Genomic DNA, 27288 nt, shown 5'->3' with positions numbered 1-27288 from the left:
CTGGGGCACGTGATAAGGATGCCCCCATGTCGGCTACCCCGCAGAGTGTTACACAGCCAGCTACATCATGGTCAACGCTCAGCTGGAGGGCCGAAGAAGCACTATAAGGATTAGATGAAGAATGCTTTAAGGAAGTGCAAGATCAGACCCAAGGACCTGGAGGATGTTGCTGCTGACTGTATCCCTTGGCGACAGCTCTGTAGGGATGGGGTTCATATTCTAGAGATGGAAAGAACAACCAGAAGAGAGAGAGAGAGAGGGGTGTGTGTGTGTGTGTGTGTGTGTGTGTGTGTGTGTGTGTGTGTGTGTGTGTGTGTGTGTGTGTGTGTGTGTGTGTGTGTGTGTGTGTGTGTGTGTGTGTGTGTGTGTGTGTGTGTGTGTGTGTGTGTGTGTGTGTGTGTGTGTGTGTGTGTGTACACACACACTTCTTTAAGATGCTAAAATTAGAACAGGACATCATCATCATATGGGGATACTGATCTTCCCCAGCATTATTCTGCCCAGATGGACTAGGACTAAGTGTACACTAAAGTATGAGCTTTGCAAAAAAGGTACGTTCCTAACTTTTAAATTTGAGATGAATTTTAATATCAGTAAATTTCTGGTACAAAATTACTGGATTCAGTTATGTTATTGTCACTCACAGCAGAATGAATTCAGTGATTACACTGGATACCAATTAAAATGAGCAGAAGAAAAAATGTCAGCCTGTGGAAGACAAGCATATTGCAAAGAGGGAAAGGTGTGATTTTAGAAAAGGGGTACATTGAGAAGCAAAGAAAAGCACCTCTCCTCCCAGACTTAAAGCAAAAACCTTACTTTGACTTCTTTATTTTCTTTAACTTTCATCTAATGGGAAACCAACATTGGCTTCTCTAGTCAGGCCTCTTCAAAGTTCCTGAAGAGTATATTAGTTCATGCCAGAATTATAATAATTGATAGACAGATCTCCTTTGCAATGCTGGTGTTGAGCAGTAAAATAGGGAATTTTCAAAGCCTCAAAGGTTCATTTATTATCCATATGCAACCTGTAATTTGTATTCTCCAGATAGCCGTGAAAACAAGAAAGAATATGAAAGTTGCTCAGAGAAACAACAAATCCACCCCCCATACAAAAATGAACAGCATAATAATTTTATTATTATATATTTAAAATACACATGTACCATCCTTGGAAGGGAGGCAATTCTGTTCGCTGTCACAATGACCAAGAAATGGCATTCCGCAAGAGCTCACATTGCATCACTGGCACTAATCTGAGAACTTAATAGAATCAAAGAATTATATGCCTCGAAACAGGCCTCTCATGTTAGCCTTGTCCCCCTGGGGAAAAAGGCACTGGCTATCCACTCTATCATGCCTTTTATCATCTTGTATACCTCTATCAAGTTGACTCTCATCCTTCTTTGCTCTGAAGATTGGTGGAGGGGCAGGTAGTGTTGAGGAAACAGGTAGGATGAAGAAGAACTTAGGTTCGAAGAATGGGCAAGAAAGTGGCAAATGAAATACAATGTTGGAAAATGCATGGCCGTGCACTTTGGTAGTAGAAATAACAGTGCAGACTATTTTCTAAACGAGGAGAAAATCCAGGAATCTGAGATGCAGAGGGACTTAGGAGTCCTTGTGCAGAACACCCTGAAGGTTAACTTGTAGGTTGAGTCAGTGGCGAGGAAGGCAAATGCCATGTTAGCATTCATTTCAGGAAGTCTAAAATATATGAGCAAGAATGTGATGCTGAGGCTTTATAAGGCACTGGTGAGGCCTCACCTTGAATATTGTGAACAGTTTTGGGCTGCTCATCTTAGAAAAGATGTGCTGGCATTGGAGAGGGTCCAGAGGAGGTTCACAGGATGATTACAGGAATGAAAGGATTATTATATGAAGAACGTTTGATGGCTTTGGGTCCTTACTCACTGGGATTCAGAAGGATGGGGGGGGGGGGGTGATCTCATTGAAACCATTCAGATGTTGAAAGGCCTAGACAGAGTTGATGTGGAAAGGACGTTTCCCATGGTGGGACAGTCTAGGACAAGAGGGCACAGTCTCAAAGGACATGCTTTCTAATGCAGGCAGCAGCTTGATAATCTCCTCTTCACCCTCTCTAACGCTTCCACATCATAACCAGAGTTTTATAGAGCTCATGGTCCTTGGCCCTTGAACTCAGTCTCCCAACCAATGAAGGCTAATATACCATATGCTTTCTTAACCATCCTATCAACTTACGCAGCATAGAACCATAGAACATTACAGCACAGAAACAGGCCTTTTGGCCCTTCTTGGCTGTGCTGAACCATTTTTCTGCCTAGTCCCACTGACCTGCACCTGGACCATATTCCTCCATACACCTCTCATCCATGTACCTGTCCAAGTTTTTCTTAAATGTTAAAAGTGAGCCCGCATTTACCACTTCATCTGGCAGCTCATCCCATACTCCCACCACTCTCAGTGAAGAAGCCCCCCCCACTAATGTTCCCACTAAACTTTTCCCCCTTCACCCTTAACCCATGTCCTCTGGTTTTTTTCTCCCCTGGCCTCAGTTTAAAAAGCCTACTTGCATTCACTCTATCTATACCCATCATAATTTTATATACCTCTATCAAATCTCCCCTCATTCTTCTACACTCCAGGGAATAAAGTCCTAACCTATTCAACCTTTCTCTATAACTCAGTTTCTCAAGTCCCGGCAACATCCTTGTAAACCTTCTCTGCACTCTTTCAACCTTATTAATATCCTTCCTGTAATTTGGTGACCAAAACTGCACACAATACTCCAAATTCGGCCTCACCAATGCCTTATACAACCTCACCATAACATTCCAACTCTTATACAGGTTTCCCCCGCTATTCGAAGGTAGAGCAGTCCTTTGAAACAGTTTGTAAGCCGGAATGTCATAAAGTGAAGAAGCAATTACCATTTATTTATATGGGAAAAAGTTGTGAGCGTTCACAGACCCAAAAAATAATCTACCAAATCATGCGAAATAACACATATCTTGTCTAGCCCCAGGATTTATCTATTGTAATAGTTTTCCTAAGTTTTAACACATCTGTTTTTCTAACTTCAACACGTACTAGCACATTACCCTGTTCTACACTGACCTCACACTTGGCATGGTCCTATCCACTGGTGAATACTGAAGCAAGGTATTGATTAAGGACCACTTCTAACTCCTCAAACTCCAGGTATGTTTCCTTTTTTTTAATCCCTGATTAGTTCTACCCTTACTCTAGGCATCCTCCTGTTCATATATGTGTAGAACACCTTGGGGTTTTCATACACGCCTAGGCCTTCCTAATTATGTTATCTAACAGTATTGTCACTTAAAGGTTTTCTAACTGATCATTAGTTGTCTCCCTCGGAATTTTTTTCCAGCATCTTACATTCGGCTGCAAGGTCTACAGTTTTCCTGCTGCCTTTCTAAAAAGGTGGACCACATTTGGTCATTTATAGTTTGGGATAGAAACAGACTGTTAGCATGCTGAAATACTTAAATAGTTATTATTTTGCCACATAACATGTTTAAGTAGTTATTTTTTAAATGTTTTAAAGGTGTAGAATTAGTATTTATAAATGATGAGCAGCGACTCTGACTATTAGTTGTATACCAAGATCCTCAAGGGATAGCTAGGTAAAAGTCCAGTGGCTAGTAACATCAAAATGCTGAACAGTCAGAAGAAGATTTACGTGACGTGTTAAATCACAGAAATATACAAAATGGTGCTTTTCTTTGCCACCACAGCATGACATCAAACATGTTTCATAAGTGCTCCAATCAAAAGATTGAGGCTTACAACTATCGATGGAGTAGATCATTTATCCTGCTTCTACACCCTAAAAATCAAATGAATTAAAATGGTTATAGGTAGTGCTTTGTACAAAAATTGAGGTTTACAAATAACTCATAATTAGGTGATTTTCAATACGACAAAAACACTAGTTCTGCTGAAGGCTGTTTGTTCATGGATAATATGGAATGTCACATATAAGCAAAAAAAAGTTGTCATTATTAAATTGAATCCAGAAGGATATTTGTGTCAATTAATTCAGTAAGATTAACATTTAATGAAACAGGTTTCAAAAACAAGGCTCACCTTTTTGTCAATACCCATCATTCCGATAAACGTAAGAGGTAGAACACTGAACAAAGCTAAATGTAAAAGAATTGAGTGTTGATTTCTACCCTGAAAGACATTAAGTTAACATATTAGGAAATCAGACAGCAAACCAGTAAAGAAACATGCTAATATTTAGTAGTTTGAAAACAGGATCCAATCCAATTCAGGAAAAGGTGGCGTTGGAAAGGTCACCACTCACCCAACACTGAACTGGCCTTCACAGGAGTACTTACATTAATTTCCAGTCAATTAATTAGCAATTACAAACCATCAACCTCCTATGCATCGTCAATTCAGGTCCCTCCCATTGCTGTTAGGAGCATAATGTCAGTGGATAGGCACCCTCTTAGGAATCCTGGCTGGCTGCATTGAGATTTTTGCCAGCCTTACAATTGTACAATAGAACTGACTGAGTGGAGATAAAAAAGAATTGGGTCACTGGCTCAAATGGAGATAGAGAACAGGGGAAAAAGTCCAGAGTCTGGAAGTGGGAAGGGACAGAATGTTTGGGAAGGAATATAACACAAAACTTTAAAGTTCAGTGGATAGCAGAAAGCTTTGGTCTCAGTGGAGAGATAAATATGCTTTATAAAACAGGCTCAAGGTTATATAAAGACACACAGCCTTCCTTACAGACATTTGAAAGGGAAATTCTTGATGACATTCCACAGCAGTGTCCTAATTACAGGTGGGTGTCCCTATATATAACTTGGATTACCAATCATTTTTCACCAGCAGTACACATGGGGCTGTCACATGGTTTCCCCAAACACCAATGATTGATGAGCAGCACAGAATTCATCACTTGCCCATCTCAGGGATAGCCCAGTGGTTGAGTGGCCATCCACCTATTAGTATGGCAGAGTGAATTAAACCACCTGATTTTATAGCCCCAGTGATAAAAAATGTTTTTGTACATGAATGGACTACAGATTAATGTGACAATAATAGGTGTCACCAGTGATAATTTCCAAAGCAGTTTCAGGTAGTCAGTCCGCTGTTGGAAGTGGATTCCTGGTGTGAGCAAAAATCTACATGTTTCCTCTGCAGATAGTTTTCAGCAGTATTTACAAGTGAAATTGTTCCATTTGGAAACGCGAGCTAGGCTTTCTTCATTGCTTATCACTGACTCTGCAAAATGAGTTACCAAAATTAACTATTAGAACAAAATGATCTCTTCACTTCCATTGCAATTTCATTTGTTTTCTGAAATGATGATTGATAATTAAGGATATTTAATTTGCCTATTGTTGATAAAGAAATCAGTTTAACTAAAACCCAAGTGATACTTATTGGCTAATAATCAAATACTTGTTGCAAATACTTCAAATTTTTGTCCAAAAAAAAACTGATTCTTCACTTAAAAAAAGCAAAACTATTTTCTTAGGTTGTTCATAAATTTCAGAAGTTCACCATTAAGAGTGGCTAATGAATTGGTGTCTGAATACATATTCTCTTTTACTGATAAAAAAAATTATGCAGAGTCAAAGGAGCACTAAGACTAAAGAACCAGCAGAACTATCTTAAAGATCCAATTACAACTGAAATAGCAGTTAAACCAGCAACTTGGCATCACCACTACTCACCGATCGGGCCGCAGCCAGTTTGTTCTGTGTAGTCTTTATTACTAAGGTCTCTTGAGTATTGTCCCATGTCAAATACCTGAAAATTATCAATATTTGTGAAAATACCATAGTGTAAAAAACTACAGCATGGAAATTGTTTCCACAGAACAAGATTGGAAAACAAGATTGAAAACCTAAAGGCACAGTATTGGAGGAAAATGAGGAATTGCTGTGTTCTCTGTTTCATGGAGACATGACTCAATAACTATCATCCAGTAGCACTTGCAGATACAAGAAAAAGTTGTGAACCCTTTGCAAATACCTGGTTTTCTGCATTTATTACTCATAAAGTGTGTTTTGATCTCCATCTAAATCACAATAATAGACAAACACAATCTGTCTAAACTAATAATACACAAACAATTAGACCTTTCATATCTTTATTGAACACTTTCTTTAAGATCACAGTCCCGGCTGGAAAAAGTATGTGAACCCTTGTTGAACCTCCTTCAGCTCCAATAACCTCCACCAAACATTTCCTGTAGCTGCTGAGCAGACTCCCACAATGGCAAGGAGGAATTTTAGACCATTCCCCCATACAAAACTGATTCAGTTCATCAATATTTCTGGGATACCTTGCATGTACAGTCCTCTTCAGGTCATGCCACAGAAACTCAATAGAATTAAGGTCTGGACTCTGACTTCACCATTCTAAAACACAAATTTTCTTTTTTTAAACCATTCAGTTGTTGACTTACTCCTGTGTTCCAGATCATCGTCTTGTTGCATCATCCAACTATTACTCTTCAGGTGATGGACCACTACCCTGACATTCTCCTGTAAAATGTCTTGATACAATTTTGAATTGTTACCTTAACGACTGAAAGCTGTCCAGGCTCTGAGGCAGCAAAGCAGCCCCAATCCATGATGCTCCTTCCACCGTGCTTCACGGTTGGGATGAAGTTTTGGTGTTGGTGTGCAATGCTCTTTTTCCTCCAAACATTGTGGTGTATATTTCTGCCAAAAAGTTCAACTTCTGTCTCATCTGTCCACAGAAGTTTTGTGGAACATCCACGTGGTCTTTTGCAAACTTAAGACACGTAGTAATTTTTTTTTGGAGAACAGTGGTTTCCTCCATTCTGTCCTTCCATGAACACCATTTCTTGATCTGTACTTTTCTTATAGCGAACACATGAACAGAGAGTTTAGCAAGTTCTGGAGATTTCTGCAGGTCTTTTGCTGTTACCACTGGGTCCTTTTTCATCTCCTTCAGCATTGTATGTTGTGCTCTTGCTGTGATCTTTACAAGATGCCCACTCCTAAGGAGAGTAGCAACAGTACCAAATTTCCTCCATTTGTAAACAATTTTTCTTATTGTGGATTGATAAACACCCAGGTGTTTAGAAATGCTTTTGTAGCCTTTTCCAGCTTCAGCATCTCTACAATTCTTCTTCTACGGTCCTCTGAAAGTTGCTTTTGATCAAAGCATAGTACATATTATCAGATTTTTCTTGAGAAGAGCAGGCACCTCTACAACCCACACCTACAATCTCATCTCATTGATTGGAATACCTGACTCCAAATAGCTTTTGTAGAAGGCATTACCCCAGAGGTTCACATACCTTTTTTGAACCTCAACTGTAACTGTTTAAATGGAGACTATATAGGTTCTATCATAGGCTGGTATGGAAACACCAATGCCCTTGAATAGAAAAACCTACAAAAAGAAATTGGATCTAGCCCAGACCATCACAAGTAAAGCCCTTCCCACCACTGAGTACATCCACACAGAGCACTGCTGCAGGAAAGCAGCATCCATCATCAAGCACCCCTATCATTCAGGCCATGCTTTCTTCTTGCTGCTGCCATGAGGAAGAATGTACAGAGGCTTCAGGACCCACAGCATCAGGTTCAGGAAGAGTTATTACCCCTATACCTTCAGGCTCTTGAACCAGAGGGGATAACTTCACTTGCCCCATCACTGAACTTGTCCCACAACCTATGGATTAACTTACAAGGACTTTTCATCACATGTTCATATTTATTGCTTGTTTCTTTGTTTTTTTATTTATTTCTTTTTGCATTTGCACAATTTGTTGTCTTTTAAACAATGGTTATTTGTCCATCCAAAGGTTGCAGTCTTTCATTGCTTCAGAATCAGGTTTAACAACATTGGCGCATTCATGAAATTTGTTGTTTTGCAGCAGCGATACATTGCAAACATAATAATAAAAACTATAAATTACAATAAGTATATATAAAAAGAAATTAAATTAGCGCAAAAAGAAAGGAAAAAAATATTGAGGTTGTGTTCATGAGTTCATTGTCCATTCAAAAATCTGAATGGACAAGGAAACCTGTGTGGTCACAGGGAGAACATGCAAATTCCTTACAAACAGCAGCTGTATTTGAAGTCTGTACTGTAAAGCGTTGTGCTAACTACTACACTACCTTGCAGCCCCATCACCCAGTAGGTTTGTCCAGAATGTTGTTGAAGGTACACACTCATCCATGCAGGTCTTGATTAAATTGGTGACGGATCTGGCGTATTTGTTCAGACTTAAAGATGAACCACTGAGTATCGTCCAGTCCACCAACTCAAAGCAGTCCTGTAAGCGCTCCTCTGCCTCCCTTCACCATACCTTCTTGGTTTTCGTAACTGGTGCTGCAGTCTTTAGTCTCTGCCTATACGTCAGGTGATTGGAGTCTTTAGTCTCTGCCTATACACCAGGTGATTCGACTTTCCAAAGCGTGGGTTTGTGACGGCACGGTAAGCGCTCTAGCTAGTGATATAACAGTTGTCAAGTGTGCTGACTCCTCTGGTTCCACAGGTGATATGTTGATAGCAGTTGTTCAGAGACTTCTTCAAGCTAGACCAGTTGAAATCTCCCACAGTGATGGGGAAGGCACAAGGGTATGCAGTTTAGTGTCCGCTGATTATGTTGCCCAGTTCCTCCAGTTAGGTTGACCCACCTATAATTCCCTAAATTTCCTATCTCTCCACTCCTGAATAATGTCATGAAATGAGAAGTCAAGGAATCAAACCCAAGTAAAGATATATTTAAAAGCCTTTAATTAGAATGTCTATAACATCCTCACCACTGACACAAAGTACCATTCAAGATGTCTGCTATTTTTCTTCCATCGTATATGTGCTAAATCCCTATTTTTTAAAATTCAGACTATCACTTAACAACATTTTTGAAAGTGTACTATTAAAGATCATATTTTCCCCTCAGAACTATAACAATATTTTGCATTGATTGTGATTTTATTCTTACCATACATTTTCAGCACCTCTTGCTGCAAATTCAACCTTTGCAGCTATAGGGCTATACAGCATAGAAACAGGCCCTTAGGCCCCAAAGTCCAGTGTAGACGTCACTACATCACCAGCTGGCAACTAACATCTGAACTAAACTCCATCATTTCTCATCCCACTAACCCAGTTAAACTTCTTTAGATTTCTCATAATCAGCATTTTCTGTGATGTTTTTGCCTTTTTTATTTTTTTTGTTTAAAAAAATAGGATCTAGTGCTTTCACAGCAAATATACGACAAATAAACACTTCTTGGGCTTCCAGCTGGGTACAGATATTAATTATAACCAATGTTTTGTCTTTTGGGACTACCTGCTAAAGGAAACCATTGAAATGAAACTAGAGGAAAAGAACTTTAACAAAGACGAAGGTCTCACTCTAAGTAAGAACTGGAATTCAATTGTAAACAAGGTGGGAGAGCAAAAACCTGATTGGATGAGGACTAACCAATCAGGAGGGACAGACTATGGAAGTATAAATACCATTGGAACAGACATGCCCAGGCATCATCCCTGAAGAAGATGGCAAAGTTTATCATCAAAACGTAATTTTTTTTGTTCTTTTAAGTTTAGGAAGTCCAATATTTAAAAAAAATAATCATCACTTTTCTTGTACACTGTAATACTTGTCCCCAAAGCATTTACACTAACTCTGCCAACCATACTCTAAACACCCAATACTGCTCTATTATTATTTTACTGATTTGGAGATACCATCATTTTACTTTTCACACTCTCTGACCCATCACATGAAAATCAGGCCTATATAAAATCTAATACAGTGTAATGTAACCTGGAATTTTTATCATCTTGCACACTCTATTAATCAGCATTTGAGAGAAAGAGGCCAAGCTAACAGAGGGGCTGCACCATGGGAACAAATGTATCAGTTCTTACATTTGATCTGTCGACACATATCAAGTTCCATGTGTCATAACTGAGCTGTAAATGTAGATGTTTTGCTTTACTCCCCTTCCAACACCATGATGAACAAATACATATTAAGTATCTTTTACAAGTAAAGCAATTCATTCTCATAAAATACCTGAACTTCCACTGAGATGAGAGGTAAACTTTTTCGAGAGTCTCTGCAGTCTTGGTAGACATGCGGATAAGCCAATTGTTCGCAGTAAGAGCCAAGATCGCAGGCTTGTGATCTGATGGCTTGGGTAACATTTCTCCCTTGTCGGTAAAAGAATATTTAAAAATCAGTGAAATCCCTTCAAATTTGATGTTTGTGCATTGTAATTTTAAACAGAAATCCTGACAGAAAACAATGTAGTGGTACATATGAACATCACAGTGACAACTCAGTGATATTAAGGTAATGGGGATTTGGTAATGGGCAAGGAATGGGTATTAATTAGTAAAAGGCAACGCTTTACATTTAACTCAGCACTCTTAAATCACTTATCTCACTAAATATTTTCCTACATCAGGCATCATGTTCACCTCAACAACCAAAGGTGCAGAAAACCAAAGAAGAATTCCTCTCAAAACTCCCTAAAATGTCATTTAGGATATTGATGAACCCCATCTATAGATGTGCAAAGGATGCACAATACTGTCAGAAGTACTGAAGAATAGGCTGGAAGTTCTGTTGTTTGAAATAATCATTGTGTTAAGGCATTCGTTTAGTTTATTATATTTTCACTTTAGTAATTCGTTTGTAATCGTTTTCTAGTTAAAGTTAAGGTTATTGAAAGTAAATTTGTTGTCTGTGATATATCACGGCATGCGAAGACATCACAACCGGTTTCACTGCGTCCTGTGGGAAAATACCGGTTTGGAGAAACGGGAAGGAGGGGGCTTGTGTGTGCAGGATCAGCGCGAGAAAAGTTTTCTTTCTATGCACTAGAAACATCATAGAAGCAATGCCGTAAGTTCATAAGATAATCGATATGTTGAAGTAAAAATGTTAACGCTGATTCTGTTAAAAGTAATGACAGTTGATAAAGTTTATGTTCTTTGTTATTTAAAAAGTTGCGGATAGTTTGTGTTGAAGTGTATTTAAAGCAGTTGATGGCGTAGGTAGATTCTGACTGTATGTTGTACTTTAATGTAATATAGTTTGTTGCAGTTTTATTTTTGCAAGTATTTATGATGTAAATGTGATGCCAAGAAGGAAAAAAATACTGTATATATTTTGTATTGTTTTATCAACAGTTTTCACCATACGTTAATGTGGAAGAGTGAACAGTAAACGGTTAATCTTACTGGGATCGCGCCTCATTGACTACAGTTTATACTGCGTGTTTAGTTCAGAGTTTTTACACCTGTGTGAGAACACCACAGTGAAAAGGCGGCATTACCAGGTGTTTCAAGTGCTACGATGGCATCACGATCCAGCGTCAAGTCGTTGCCATCCAGCGCCAGGAGCAGTAGGGCATCAAGAAATAAGACTGCCCACGCAAGAGCTAAAGCAGAAACCGCTAAGGTGCAAGCGTCATATGCTGAACAGGAAGCAAAATGGAAAATGGAAAAGGCTGCCAGAGAAGCCAAAAACCAAAAGGAAGCGGCTGCCAGAGAAGCCGAAAACCAGCTGGAAAAGGTAAGGATAGAGTCAGAGTTAGAAGTGCTGATGCTACACCGAGAAGCCAAAGCTGCCAGGGTGGAAGCAGAGATATTAGAAAATGCTGAAGAAATGCATGTTCTGGATGACGTAAAATCTACTTCAGAAAGGACCAGATTGGAACGCACTAGCGACTATGTCCAATCTCAAATGGACTTGAAGAGTCATTCTTCCTCTCCATACTTAGATGCTAACATCCCATTTCATGAGGAGTCGAAGAGAAGACCAATTGCATCACATCCATCTGAGGAAGACAATTTACCCTTGCAACTTCGCGATGAATTCAAGAATGAAAGGGCTGATGGCAAATACTTCTTGACACCAAACTTACCAGATTTGGCGAGAGGAGAGGCAAAGGCTGAATTCAGAACAGCAAATACCATAACAAATGTACACCCTCAGTCATATACCCGCCGACATATTCCCCCAGCCAGCATGCCACTTGCAGTTGAACCCATGGCACAGTATTTAGCACGACGAGATCTCGTCACTTCAGGACTATACCAGTTTGACGATAAGCCTGAAAATTACCGTGCATGGTACTCCTCATTCGCCAACGCTATCCACGGAGTCCAGCTCGGAGCAACCCAAGAGTTGGATCTTATGACGAAATGGCTGGGAAAAGAATCATGCGAACAGGTGAGACGCATACGTTCAGTGTACATCAACAACCCCAAGCTAGCCTTATGCAAAGCATGGAAGAGACTTCGGGAGTGCTATGCGGCCCCTGAAATTATTGAAACGGCACTATTTTGACGCCTGGAAAATTTTCCTAAGTTGTCAGCCAAAGACCACACTAAGCTAAGAGAACTCAGAGATCTACTCATGGAGATTGAAGGTACTAAAGAAGATGGCTATTTAACTGGCCTGTCATATTTCGATACTTCCTACGGAATTAGACCAATCGTGGACAAACTTCCATTTGGGCTGCAGGAAAGGTGGGTGTCTGTTGGCTCAGAGTACAAGGAAAAGAACGATGGTCAATTTCCTCCCTTTGAGTATTTCACTAGGTTTGTGTGCAAGGAGGCGAAGAATCAAAACGACCCTAGCTTCATGAGTCAAGGTAGCAGTACAATTTACACCAAGCCAGTTAAATCCACTTCGAATAATTTTAACATCAATAAACCTGTCTCAGTGCGTAAAACTGAAGTCTCTACAACTAACAATGACCTTAGCAAGAATTGTCCATTGCACAACAAACCCCATCCCCTCAAAAAATGCAGAACGTTTAGGAAAAAACCCTTTGATGAGAGGATGGCCCTTCTCAAGGAGAAAAAAATGTTTTAAATGCTGTTCCTCTACCTCTCACCTCACTAGAGAGTGTACGATCCCCGTGAGGGGCTCGGAATGTAATAGCACTAATCACAATGGGGCCATGCACTCCGGCCCGTTACTGCAAACCGACAAAGCTCCTCCATTCTCACAAGAGGACGGCGGGGAGGGAGAGGATCTCTCCAAGACAACTGTTGTCAGCTCGAGCTGCACAGAAGTTTGCGGTCAAGGTCAGTCAAGCCATTCTTGTTCAAAGATCTGCCTCACTAAGGTGTACCCTAAGGGAGCCAAAGACAAGGCCATCAAAGCCTATGTAATTCTGGACAACCAGAGCAATCGCTCACTAGTCAGACCAGAGTTCTTTGATTTGTTCAACGTAGAGAGTAAATCAGTTCCCATACTACCTTAGAACTTGCTCAGGCAACGTAGAAACATATGGGAGGAAGGCAGAAGGCTTCCAGCTTGAGTCACTGGATGGTAAAGTTGTCATCTGTCTCCCTCCACTCTTAGAGTGCAATGAAATTTTGAATAACCGCACCGAGATCCCGACGCCAAGCGCCGTGCGACACCAGCCGCATCTCCACCACATCGCCAAGCACATCCCAGAACTGGACCCAAAAGCAGAAATACTCCTGCTACTCGGGAGAGACGTTCTCCAGGTGCACAAGGTCAGGCAGCAGGTCAATGGACCACACAACACCCCCTTTGCCCAATGCCTGGATCTGGGCTGGGTGGTGATAGGAGAGGTGTGCCTTGGCAATGTACACAAACCGACAGTTAACACACTCAAGACCAATGTGCTAGAGAGTGGCCGCCATTCAATTTTTAACCCTGCACAAGCTACATGTGTATCAAGGAAGCACAACAGGGCTTTAACAAGTGTACTAAAGTAACTGACAAGACACTGGGACAGTCAGTCTTCGCTCAAACTGTGCACGACAATAAACTTGCTCCATCAGCACAAGACGTCATCTTCTTAAAAATAATGGACACCAAGGTCTTCAGAGACGAAGCAAATAATTGGGTCGCCCCACTACCTTTCAGAGAACCACGCCAGTGCTTGCCAAACAACAAAGAGTAAGCAGTCAAGCGGTTCACGTCTTTGCAAAAAAACCCTGAAAAGGAAACCTGAGACACAGCAACAATACGTAGCATTCATGGAGAAGATCTTCGCTAACGGACATGCTGAAGTAGCACCACCACTGAGAGAAGGTGAGGAGTGCTGGTACCTCCCAACGATTGGGGTTTACCACCCACAAAAGCCCAATCAGATCAAGGTGGTCTTCGACTCCAGTGCTCAGTGTGCTGGTTATCTCCCTTAATGACGTGATCCTCACAGGCCCCGACCTCAACAATACCTTTCTCGGGGTCCTGCTGCGCTTCCGGAAGGAGAAGGTCACAATTTTAGCGGACATCCAGCAGATGTTCCATTGCTTCTTAGTACAGGAAGACCATCGCAATTTCCTCCGTTTCTTATGGCACAAGGACAATGACATTAACAAGGAAGTCATTGAGTACCGGATGAAAGTCCACGTTTTCGGCAATAGTCCATCACCTGCTATGGCCATCTATGGGCTGCGAAGAGCCATCAGAGAGGGTGCACAGGAGCACGGCGATGACACCGTTAAGTTCGTAGAAAGGCACTTCTATGTCGATGACGGCTTGCTATCGCTACAGAAAGAAGATGAAGCAATCGATCTGCTCCGACGTACACAAGCCTCACTTGCTGAGTCAAACCTCCGCTTGTACAAGTTCGCATCAAACTGTCAGGCAGTAATGGTGGCCTTTCCACATGATGACTGTGCTCCGGCAATCAAAGATCTAGATCTAGATGGAGAAACCATACCCACACAAAGGAGTTTGGGCCTCCTTTGGGAGATTACAACTGACACATTCACGTTCTCCATGCCGACCATGATCAAGCGATTCACCCGCCATGGAGTTCTCTCCACTGTCAACAGTGTTTTTGATCCCTTGGGTCTACTGGCACCAGTTACGATCCAAGGAAGAGCCCTTCCCAGGGAACTTACCTCTGAGCTCTCTGACTGGGATACTCCCCTACCAAAAGACAAGCTAAACAGATGGGAGGCTTGGAGAGATTCACTTCAAGATCTAAAACAGCTTCATATCCCACGTAGGTACACTGCGGACGAATTGGCCCAGGCAAAGGATGTCATCCTTAAAGCAACTCAAAGAGCAGATTTTGCGAGGGAGTTTTCGGCCCTCCAAGTTAATAAACCAATACCAAAGGACAAACCTTTGAGAAAACTCAATCCAATCCTGAAGAACGATCTCATTTGCATTGGAGTCCGGTTAATACACTCTCACCTTTCAGCTGCAGAAAAGAGCCCAGTAATCCTGCCCAAAGACAGCCACGTGTCCTTACTGCTCATATGCCATCACCATGAACAGGTAAGGCATCAGGGCCGTCACCTGACAGAAGGAGCAATCAGGGCAGCGGGACTGTGGATCTTGGGAGGCAAAACACTGATCAATTCAGTACTCCAGATGTGTAACCTGCAGGAAACTGCGAGGGAAGATGGAAGCTCAATGTATGGCGGACCTCCCACCAGAACGCCTTGAAGCCTGCCCTCCTTTTACATATGTGGGGCTCGATGTATTTGGTCTGTGGACTATCACCACAAGACACACTAGAGGAGGACAAGCAGAGAGCAAACGGTGGGCCATCATGTTTAGCTGCATGAGTTCGAGAGCTCTACACATTGAAGTCATTGAATCTTTGGATACATCCAGCTGCATTAATGCTCTCAGGCACTTCTTTGCGCTAAGAGGCCCCACAAAACAGTTAAGGTCTGATTGCGGCACGAACTTTGTTGGAGCGTCCAAGGAGATCAGGATGGACAAGACGGTGCAAAGGTACCTCAGTCAGCAGGGATGCAACTGGGAGTTCAACACACCACATGCCTCTCATATGGGAGGCTCATGGAAGCGGATGATTGGTATCACCAGAAGGACCCTTGATTCAATGTTTCTGCAGCAATGCACCCGACTGACTCACAAAGTACTGTGCACACTAATGGCAGAGGTCACAGCCATTATAAATGCACGACCACTCCTACCTGTCTCTTCTGACCCAGAAAGCCCCTTCATACTCTCACCATCAATGCTCCTTACGCAGAAGACAGGAGCTTCCCCTCCACCTGAGGACTTCTCAGATAAGGATTTGTACACAAAGCAATGGAGACAGGTTTAGGCTCTCGAAAATCAGTTCTGGTCTCATTGGAGACATGAATATCTACCTTTGTTGCAACATAGACAAAAGTGGACAGAACCTCGCAGGAATCTTCAAGTTGGAGATTTACTCCTGCTCAGGGACAAGCAGATCGCCCGCAACTGCTGGCCAATGGCCAGAATCACTGCCACATTCCCTGGTAGGGATGGACATGTCAGGAAGGTTGAGTTGAAAACTTCTGACCAAGGTGATGTGAAAACTTACCAAAGGCCAGTTGCAGAAGTCATTCTACTTCTAACTAAGGACTGATTTAGAGACTGAAGTTTGTATTATGTTCATTGTGACCTTACAAAGGTCAAGCGGGGAGTGTGTTGCCCTTAAGGCATTCGTTTAGTTTATCATATTTTTGCTTTAGTAATTCGTTTGTAATCATTTTCTAGTTAAAGTTAAAGTTGTTGAAAGTAAATTTGTTGTCTGTGATATATCACGGCATGCGATGACATCACAACCGGTTTCACTGCGTCCTGTGGGAAAACACCGGTTTGGAGAAACGGGAAGGAGGGGGCTTGTGTGTGCAGGATCAGCACGAGAAAAGTTTTCTTTCTACGCACTAGAAACATCATAGAAGCAACACCATAAGTTCATAAGATAATCGATATGTTGAAGTAAAAATGTTAACGCTGATTCTGTTAAAAGTAATGACAGTTGATAAAGTTCTTTGTTATTTAAAGAGTTGCAGATAGTTTATGTTGAAGTGTATTTAAAGCAGTTGATGGCGTAGGTAGATTCTGACTGTATGTTGTACTTTAATGTAATATAATTTGTTGTAGTTTTATTTTTGCAAGTATTTATGATGTAAATGTGATGCCAAGAAGGAAACAAATACTGTATATATTTTGTATTGTTTTATCAACAGTTTTCACCATACGTTAATGTGGAAGAGTGAACAGTAAACGGTTAATTTTACTGGGATCGCGCCTCATTGACTACGGTTTATTCTGCGTGTTTAGTTCAGAGTTTTTACACCTGTGTGAGAACACAACAATCATATAGCTTGAAGTAGTTCAGGTATTGCAGCCACTTGTTAACTTGTGGAAATGTCATGAGAATATCAAAGGCAGGCCTGTGAAGGTTTAACGAACAGGGGTCATAATCAGTTTTGAGTCAACAAACCCATTTGTGGACTTAAAATGGAGGCAGGTTATTGACGAAGTAGTTGAAAATAAGCAGAATATTAGCACATCCATGAAACCACCTACAATAATACCCTGAGGTTACTGTGATAATCCCCCAAAAATAGAACAATTTCTCTTCATGACAAGCATAACCACCACCACTGTCAATTCTGCTAAAGTGTGTTTGACCTAAAACATTACACCTTTTCTCTTTCCCGTCCTGATGAGTGTTTCCAGCATTTCTTTTGTTTTCACCTTCAGCATTGACACAACCTTAGTGTCAGAACTAAACAGCGAATGCTTTAAAAAAAATTCAAAAGTGTGAACAGCCCAGAAACATAAACAAGGAATATTTAATGTATTTTTAAATGCCTTTTCTATTTTAGAGAATGTTCTTTCCTTCACAAAACTAATGTTATGCTTTATAACTCTAAAACTAATTCGAAGAAAAACGCAGGATCCCAGGAGAAAATGTACGTGCTTCAATTTTACTTCAGTGAGGCACACACACACACTTTAGTAATGACGTAAGGTGTAATTGCTGTGATGGATTTCTTACTTTTGTGGAATAAAGTCTTTCCCAACAGGGGGGTCGGAATAGTCACTCTGCTTGGCAGAAGAGACTTGAGGCTTTGAAACAATATCAGGTTCTGAGGCCTCCTCAGTGGTGGTTCTGACATTTGACTTTGTTTTCCTCAAACGACTTACGTGTCATTTCCAGTTGACATCAGACACAATCTCCACTGTGTAGCAGAGTAGTCCAGTTCTGTCCTTAATCTTTCCAAGTGCCCAGTTTTGATCACCTCTGTAGCCCTTTGCCAGGACTGTAACATCCAATCTCCTTGTTTGAGGAGCGCTCAATTTGTCACAGCTGTTTGTCCTGCACACTCTTTCTGAGAATGGGTTTGAGCAGATCCACCTTGAGCACAAAGGACGGCATGGGAACAGCATAGCTGGAGAGCTGTTGGTTGTGTAGCGTGCTGCATTGCAATATGCAAGGAAGCAATTGCCGAGCTTCTCATTCAGTGTCAGTGTAGTACTATGCTGACATTGTTTGCACTGTGTTCTTTAAACTCGGGACAAACCATTCTGCCAAGCCATTTGTGGCTGGATGGTACAGTGCAGAAGTAATATGTCTTATTCCATTTATTTTTAGGAGTGGCTGACTGAAACTGTTCTGCAATAAAGTGTGGTCCATTGTCACTGACTAAGTCCTTGAGGAAAGGCCTCGCAGCACATCAACAGTATGCAAGGCTGTAGTGGAGGCTGTTGGGAAACCTCTGCCCACTTTGTAGCTGCATCCATTATTACCAAGAAACTTGTGCCCATGAATGGTCTGGCAAAATCCACCTAAATCCTCTGCCAGGATAGTACAGGCCATTCCTTGGAAGGTACAGGCACTGCTCTTGGCATCTTCTGTACGTGGTGGTATCCCAAAAAGTGCATAAGCAAGTCGCTCGATCTAGCTCAGGCCATCAGACAAAGCTTTGAGCCAAGTTTTCATTTTGATCACACCTAGATGACCAACATGTAGCTCCTCCAACACTTTAGCTCTCAGCTTGGATGGTAAAACAACTCTCAATCCCCACATAAAAGAAAACCTGTCAAGTACAAGTTTATCCCGGTGCTGGTAAAGATGGGTGAGAGTTTCTGCTGCACATTCCAGCCATTTTGGATCGCCATGTAGACCCGAGACAGTGTGGGATTTTTTCTGTTTTCCCTTTGGATCATTTTTGTGGTATTAGGGAAACAACAATTTGCGTTAGGGAAAATATATCAAGAGGACTGTCCTCTTTTATCTATATTTCCTTTTCCAAGGGCAAAAGGGACAAATCATCAACATTTCCAATGATTAGTTGTCCTCTTGAATTTGATCTTGTAATTGTGTCCTCCAAGAAACAGAGCCCATCTGTTTCATCTCTGCATTCATTCTGCTGTGAGTGTTACACCCTTCTGCGGACTGATAATGGACAGTAGTGGTCCATGGTCAGTAATCAGAATCAGGTTTATTATCACCGGCCCATGTCATGAAATTTATTGTCTTTGTGGTAGCAGCACAATGCAATATAAATAATAGAGAAAAAAAATATATTATAGTAAGCACTAAATTACTAGTCCATTCAGAATTTGGATGTCAGAGGGGAAAAAGCTACCCCTGAATCACTAAATGTCTGCCTTCAGGCTCCTGTACGATAGTATTAAGAAGTGGGCATGTCCTGGGTAAGCTCACTCCCATACAACTGTTGATATGTTTTGCACCCCAAACCTGACTCAAGGCCTCTCTGTCAATCTGTGCTTAATTCTTCTCTGCAACGGTGAGGGAACATGATGCAAAGGCTATAGGGCGTTCACTTTCATCAATCAAAACATGTGACATGACTGCACCTATACCATGAGGTCACAGGCAAGCTTCACTGGGCCATATGGATCACAATGTCCGGGTACAGTGTCTGCCATCACCATTTCCTTACCATTTTGAAAGCCACTTCACACTGCCTTGTCCATTGCTTCCCGATCTGTAGTAATGATTTCACAAGGTTGAGCACAGTAGCCAGGTTTGGCATGAACCTGTTATAGTAGTTGTCAAATTCTTAAAAGATCACAACTGCAACACATCCTTTAGCCTTGGGGCATCCACCACTGTTTGAATTTCCTCAGCACACTTGCGTAATTCTTGTGCGTCAGTAATGTGACCACAGTAAGTGATGCTTGGTTTAAAGAATTCACACTTGTTGCATCGTGTTCTGAACCCATTATCTTCTGATCCTTTTAGCACTGTCTTGAGATTTTGGAGATGTTCCTTGTCATCCTTACCAGCAACAATGATGTCATCCAGGAAACACTGGGCAGCTTTGCAGCACCTGGTCCATGGCTTTCTGCTAGAGGGCAGGTACAGACGCTGCTCCAAAAATGAGCTATTATTGCAATAATCGTTTTGTGTGCTTATGGTGAAAAACACTTTGGACTCTTCTTCCATCTCCATCTGTTGTTAAGCCTTTGCTGAAGTGGTTTCCTCCAAGAAGTTTTGCAAAGATGTCTTCTATCCTGGGCAGAGGGTATTGATCTACTTTCATACTGGGTTGATGGTGATCTTAAAATCACCACAGATCCTGACAGACCCATTCTTTTTGTCTACTTGGACCACTGGCATTGCCAATGGGCTCCACTCAATCTTGGAAAGAATTCCTTCAGCCTCCATGCCATCTAGCTCACTGGCTACTTTATCACAGATGGTATAAGGAACCAGATGGATTTTGTAAAATTGGGTGTGGCATTCTCTTTTAACACTATTTTACCCTTGATATGTTTGAGTTTCCCAATGTCATCCTTGAATATACTGTGGCATCATCCAGTACCTTTCTTAATTCCCTTTCAGTTGACTCTATATTGCAGGGAATATGGCATGCAAATAGTGGATGGATCTCCAATCAAGTTGTAGTTGTCTCAGCCAATCACAGCCTCACAATGCTGGCCCTCCTGTTTTTACCACATACAAGCCCAATGTGGCTTGTTAGTTGTTGTATTTCACTGTTAAGTATGTCATTTCCACAGGAGTTATCTTTTCTCCAATACAGGTTCTTAAATGGATATCTACAGCCTTCAGTTCAGTATCTTTGAAATGCCATTCAAACTCATTTTGTGGAATGACTGAAACAACCGAGACAGTGTCCAATTCCATTTTAATTAATTTGCCGTTTGCTTCTGATGCAAGCCATATTTCTTGTCTATGGTTAGTTTTCACATTGCTACCCAATCCTTGTCACTCCCATCAATATCAGATTTTTCATTAAAGGCATGCAGATTTGTGCTCTTTTTGAAACTGCAACTTGACTTTTTATAAATTTTCTCCTCCCTGTGCAGTCCATTTATTTTGGTCCATCTGATTTGCTCTTTGTATGCGCCCTTCTTTGTTGCATTTTCTGCAAGTTTCACTTTTAAACCTGCATTGGTCTGCTGTACCTGAGACCCTACCACAACGGTAACACAATTTATTCAGCCAGGCTGGTTTCTGTTTATGTCATTGCTCACGTTCATACTTGGCTGCAATTCAATTGCATCTGACTGCTGTTTCCATTGATACAGTGATTTCAACTGTTCTTTTAAATGTGAGTTGTCCCTCACGCAAATTTCGCCTGCTTTTGCCTTTTCTGAACTTAACTGTCTTTCCTCCCGAAGAAACCAGTGCTGCACTTTTTTTTAAAAAACTCAACTGTTTCTCTCCTCTTGTGAAGAAAGTATGCTGCACTTTATTTTTAAAATTCTAACATCTCGCTGCGCTTCATTGCGAGTTCATTGCACCATGGGTGGCTCTGCAGCACAGGAGGGAAGGAAAAGGAGTGGGAGAGCTATAGTGATAGGGGATTCGATTGTAAGGGGAATAGATGGGCATTTCTGCGGCCGCAAACGAGACTCCAGGATGGTATGTTGCCTCCCTGGTGCAAGGGTCAACTATGTCTCTGAGCGGCTGCAGGACATTCTGGAACGGGAGGGTGAACAGCCAGTGGTCATGGTGCACATGGGTACCAACGATATAGGTAAAAAACAGGATGAGGTCCTACAAGGAGAATTTAGGGAGTTAGGAGATAAACTAAAAAGTAGGACCAGAAAGGTAATAATCTCTGGATTACTACCAATGCCACGTGCTAGTCAGAGTAGAAATAGGAGGATATTTCAGATGAATACGTGGCTTGAAAAATGGTGCAAGGGGGAGGGATTCAAATTTCTGGGGCATTGGAACCAGTTCTGGGGGAGGTGGGACTGGTATAAACAGGACAGTCTGCACCTGGGCTGGACTGGAACCAATGTCCTAGGGGGAGCATTTGCTACTGCTGTTCAGGAGGCTTTAAACTAATGTGGCAGGGGGATGGGAACAAGTGCAGAGAGACAGAGGGATGTAAAATGAGGGTAGAAGCAAAAAGTAGTAAGGTGAAAAGTAAAAGTGGCAGGCAGGCAAATCCAGGGCAAAAAGCAAAAACAGCCACTTTTCAACATAATTGTATAAGGGCTAAGAGTGTTGTAAAAAAAAAACCTGAAGGCTTTGTGTGTCAATGCGAGGAGCATTCATAACAAGGTGGATGAATTGAATGTGCAGATAGTTATTAATGAATATGATATAGTTGGGATCACAGAGACATGGCTCCAGGGTGACCAAGGATTGGAGCTCAACATCCAGGGATATTCAATATTCAGGAGGGATAGACAGGAAAGAAAAGGAAGTGGGGTAGCATTGCTGGTTAGAGAGGAGATTAACGCAATAGAAAGGAAGGACATTAGCCAGGAGGCTGTAGAATCGATATGGGTAGAGCTGCATAACACTAAGGGGCAGAAAACGCTGGTGGGAGTTGTGTACAGGCCACCTAACAGTAGTGGTGAGGTTGGGGATGGCATTAAACAGGAAATTAAAAATGCGTGCAATAAAGGAACTGTAGTTATAATGGGTGACTTCAATCTACATATAGATTGGGTGAACCAAATTGGTAAGGGTGCTGAGGAAGAGGATTTCTTGGAATGTATGCGGGATGGTTTTCTGAACCAACATGTCAAGGAACCAACTAGAGAGCAGGCCATTCTAGATTAGGTATTGAGCAATGAGGAAGGGTTAGTTAGCAATCTTGTCGTGCGAGGCCCCTTGGGTAAGAGTGACCATAATATGGTGGAATTCTTCATTAAGATGGAGAGTGACATAGTTAATTCAGAAACAAAGGTTCTGAACTTAAAGAAGGGTAACTTTGAAAGTATGAAACGTGAATTAGCTAAGATAGACTGGCAAATGATACTTAAAGGGTTGACGGTGGATATGCAATGGCAAGCATTTAAAGATCGCATGGATGAACTACAACAATTGTTCATCCCAGTTTGGCAAAAGAATAAACCAGGGAAGGTAGTGCACCCGTGGCTGACAAGGGAAATTAGGGATAGTATCAAGTCCAAAGAAGAAACATATAAATTAGCAAAATAAAAGCGGCACACCTGAGGACTGGGAGAAATTCAGAGACCAGCAGAGGAGGACAAATGGCTTAATTAGGAAAGGGAAAATAGATTATGAGAGAAAACTGGCAAGGAACCTAAAAACTGACTGTAAAATCTTTTATAGACATGTGAAAAGAAAAAGATTGGTCAAGACAAATGTAGGTCCTTTACAGTCAGAAACAGGTGAATTGATCGTAGGGAACAAAGACATGGCAGACCAATTGAATAACTACTTTGGTTCTGTCTTCACTAACAAGGACATAAATAATCTTCCGGAAATAGTAAGGGACCGAGGGTCTAGTGAGATGGAGGAACTGAGGGAAATACAAGTTAGTAGGGAAGTGGTGTTAGGTAAATTGAAGGGATTAAAGGCAGATAAATCCCCAGGGCCAGACGGTCTGCATCCCAAAGTGCTTAAGGAAGTAGCCCAAGAAATAGTGGATGCATTAGTGATAATTTTTCAAAACTCCTTAGATTCTGGATTAGTTCCTCAGGATTGGAGGGTGACTAATGTAACCCCACTTTTTAAAAAAGGAGGGAGAGAGAAACTGGGGAATTATAGACCGGTTAGTCTGACATCGGTGGTGGGGAAAATGCTAGAGTCGGTTATGAAAGATGTGATAACAGTACATTTGGAAAGAGGTGAAATCATCGGACAAAGTCAGCATGGATTTGTGAAAGGAAAATCATGTCTGACGAATCTTATAGAATTTTTTGAAGATGTAACTAGTAGAGTGGATAGGGGAGAGCCAGTGGATGTGGTATATTTAGATTTTCAAAAGGCTTTTGACAAGGTCCCACACAGGAGATTACTGTGCAAACTTAAAGCACGCAGTATTGGGGGTATGGTATTGATGTGGATAGAGAATTGGTTGGCAGACAGGAAGCAAAGAGTGGGAGTAAACGGGACCTTTTCAGAATGGCAGGCAGTGACTAGTGAGGTACCGCAAGGCTCAGTGCTGGGACCCAAGTTGTTTACAATATATATTAATGATTTAGACAAGGGAATTAAATGCAGCATCTCCAAGTTTGCGGACGACACGAAGCTGGGCGGCGGTGTTAGCTGTGAGGAGGATGCTAAGAGGAAGCAGGGTGACTTGGATAGGTTAGGTGAGTGGGCAAATTCATGGCAGATGCAATTTAATGTGGATAAATGTGAGGTTACCCACTTTGGTTGCAAGAACAGGAAAACAGATTATTATCTGAACGGTGGCCAATTAGGAAAAGGGGAGATGCAACGAGACCTGGGTGTCATTGTACACCAGTCATTGAAGGTGGGCATGCAGGTACAGCAGGTGGTGAAATAGCCAAATGGTATGTTGGCATTCATAGCAAAAGGATTTGAGTGCAGGAGCAGGGAGGTTCTACTGCAGTTGTACAAGGCCTTGGTGAGACCACACCTAGAATATTGTGTGCAATTTTGGTCCCCTAATCTGAGGGAAGACATTCTTGCCATAGAGGGAGTACAGAGAAGGTTCACCAGATTGATTCCTGGGATGGCAGGACTTTCATATGAAGAAAGACTGGATCGACTAGGCTTATACTCACTGGAATTTAGAAGATTGAGGGGGGATCTTATTGAAACGTATAAAATTCTAAAGGGATTGGACAGGCTAGATGCAGGAAGATTGTTTCCGATGTTGGGGAAGTCCAGAACAAGGGGTCACAGTTTAAGGATAAGGGGGAAGCCTTTTAGGACCGAGATGAGGAAAAACTTCTTCACACAGAGAGTGGTGAATCTGTGGAATTCTCTGCCACAGGAAACAGTTGAGGCCGGTTCATTGGCTATATTTAAGAGGAAGTTAGATATGGCCCTTGTGGCTAAAGGGATCATGGGGTATGGAGAGAAAGCAGGTACGGGGTTCTGAGTTGGATGATCAGCCATGATCATACTGAATGGCCGTGCAGGCTTGAAGGGCCGAATGGCCTACTCCTGCACCTATTTTCTATGTTTCTATGTTTCAACAGGTAGGTAGTTGTCTTGGGTTCATTTTAAAACTTCCTTGTCACCAGAGTTATGTTTTGTAACTCCAAAACTAATTAAAAGAAAAACACGGGGGGGCCAGGAGAATGCGTACACTTCATTTTTACTTTAGTGAGGCAGGCACATGACATGACAGCACAGTGACATAACCATTCACATACTTCTTACGTATACCCTTCATGAATCATGTAAAAAAAGAATGCTTAATCAAACAACATGTTTACAATATTACTCAAATATTACTGAAATATTAAATACATAACAACTAAGAACCTAAAAAAAAACTATCACTTATTTGGTTGGGATATATCTGCCATTATATTTAGAAAATGAGTTATCATCAGGTGACAAGAGGAAGAAATAATTGTGCCTGGTCTCCATTACTTCATGTCAATGTCCCTATCTCCTCAATGGTGCCAGAAGTTGGTTGGCATATCAGGTTTCAGAAAGTGAAAATATACTAGCAGTACATGTTCTATAATTTTTTTAATATTACACATTTTTCATTTTTAGAATCTTTTTATTGATACATAATCTTCAACAGCTATAAAATGATACAAAACTTCAACAGATTAATATGTATACAATTAATAAAGCTGAAGAAAAAAACTGATCTTAAAATATAAAAATAGAAAAAAAAATTTATATATAGGAAAAAGAAGGAAAAGAAAAAGAACCCCATCTAACTAGGAAAAAAAGTCACTAACTACAAAAAAAAACCCATTAGGAATCAACCACCCCAGAGCAATACATTTGACCATCATCTAAATATATTAAAAAAAGTCATCAACCGCCATTTCATATTTATAAAAAAAAAATAAAATTGGAAGGATATCATACAACTTAATTCAAATTAAATGATAATATTTAGCAAAAGAACCCCATCTTCTCTCAAAATCAAATCGAGGATCAAAAATTCTATTTCTAATTTTTTCCAAATTAAGACACAACATCACTTGAGAAAACCATTCAATTAATGTAGAGCAAGAATTTTAATAAGATAGCCCTTCTTGCCAGTGGTGTAACAAATGCGATTACATGTTGATCTGAAAATGAGATAACCTGAATATGATGCGGAACTATTCCAAACAGTCAATCTATTAGGTTGTAAATTAATTTTCAAAGCTTTAGAGATTGGAGAAAATAAAGATTTCCAGGACGATTTTAATGCAGAACGTGACCAAAACATACGTGACAAAGTAGCTACTTCAGTTTTACATCTATCGCAATAGTTATCTATACTAGGAAATATTTTAGATAGTCTCTCCTTTGTTAAGTAATAATGGTGTACAACGGTGGCTTGATAAGAACCAAAAACCATTATGGGTTGATTTGGAATTAAAAGCTGTTAAACAATTTCATTTAACATCAACTTTAGGAGCTCCAGTACCTTTGCAGCTCTCTAAAATTCCAAATTTAAATCTCTATCCGGTTACTAAACAATCCCTACGGATTTGGGTTCAGTTTCATAATTTTTTAAAATTCGAAACAATTTAAGTTATCTAGTTTTTTTATATCAAAACTTCTCATTTAAACCTTCAACAACTGACCCCATTTTTCTTCTATGGAAAAATAAAGGAATTCATTCTTTTACAGATTTATTTTGTGATGGTCGATTGATGACTTGTGAGGAGTTAATTAACAAATATTCTGTTGCTCATACACATTTTTTACAACAATATTTACCTAAGTTTCCATATTTACAAGAATCTGATTTGTTGGATACCATTTTGAAATTGAATCCCTTAGTGAAAGGTTCCATTAGTAGAATTTATAATTTATTTTTGTTACAAAAAGAGAACCTATCACTAAAGATTAAACAAGATTGGGAGAGAGAACTTATTATGACCTTTATTAATGAAGATTGGCTTCGAGTTTTGAAAAACGTAAATTCGTCTTCTGTATGTACCAATCATTGTTTAATTCAATTTAAAATTGTACACTGTTAATATTACACATTTTAAATTATCCACTTACCACAGGTGACTCACAAAGTAGAACATCCTCAATCTTCTCAGACTTCCGGAGTTTGGGCAATTCATAAAGCAAGATCGGCTGAGGGCCAGTACTGACACAGCAAAATTTTAAAGAGAGTTAAGAGTCATATAGCCTCCATATAGAA

General features: G+C 40.8%; 1 protein-coding gene across 2 annotated transcripts in view; it reads right to left on the bottom strand.

Moving 5' to 3' along the window:
• dcaf17 (ddb1 and cul4 associated factor 17) overlaps window positions 1–27288 on the bottom strand; it is a 71200-nt gene that overhangs the window by 32060 nt on the left and 11852 nt on the right. For both annotated transcript variants that reach the window (XM_073047291.1, XM_073047292.1), the window contains exons 5-8: window positions 27144–27234; window positions 10046–10182; window positions 5703–5778; window positions 4093–4182 (exon numbers count right to left, since the gene is read on the bottom strand). In XM_073047291.1, the coding sequence (XP_072903392.1) occupies window positions 4093–4182; window positions 5703–5778; window positions 10046–10182; window positions 27144–27234 (394 nt within the window). The remainder of the gene's footprint in view (window positions 1–4092; window positions 4183–5702; window positions 5779–10045; window positions 10183–27143; window positions 27235–27288) is intronic.

Source organism: Hemitrygon akajei, chromosome 5 (assembly GCF_048418815.1).
Source record: "Hemitrygon akajei chromosome 5, sHemAka1.3, whole genome shotgun sequence".
Lineage (NCBI taxonomy): Eukaryota > Metazoa > Chordata > Chondrichthyes > Myliobatiformes > Dasyatidae > Hemitrygon > Hemitrygon akajei.
This window is presented reverse-complemented; position numbering and strand designations above follow the sequence as displayed.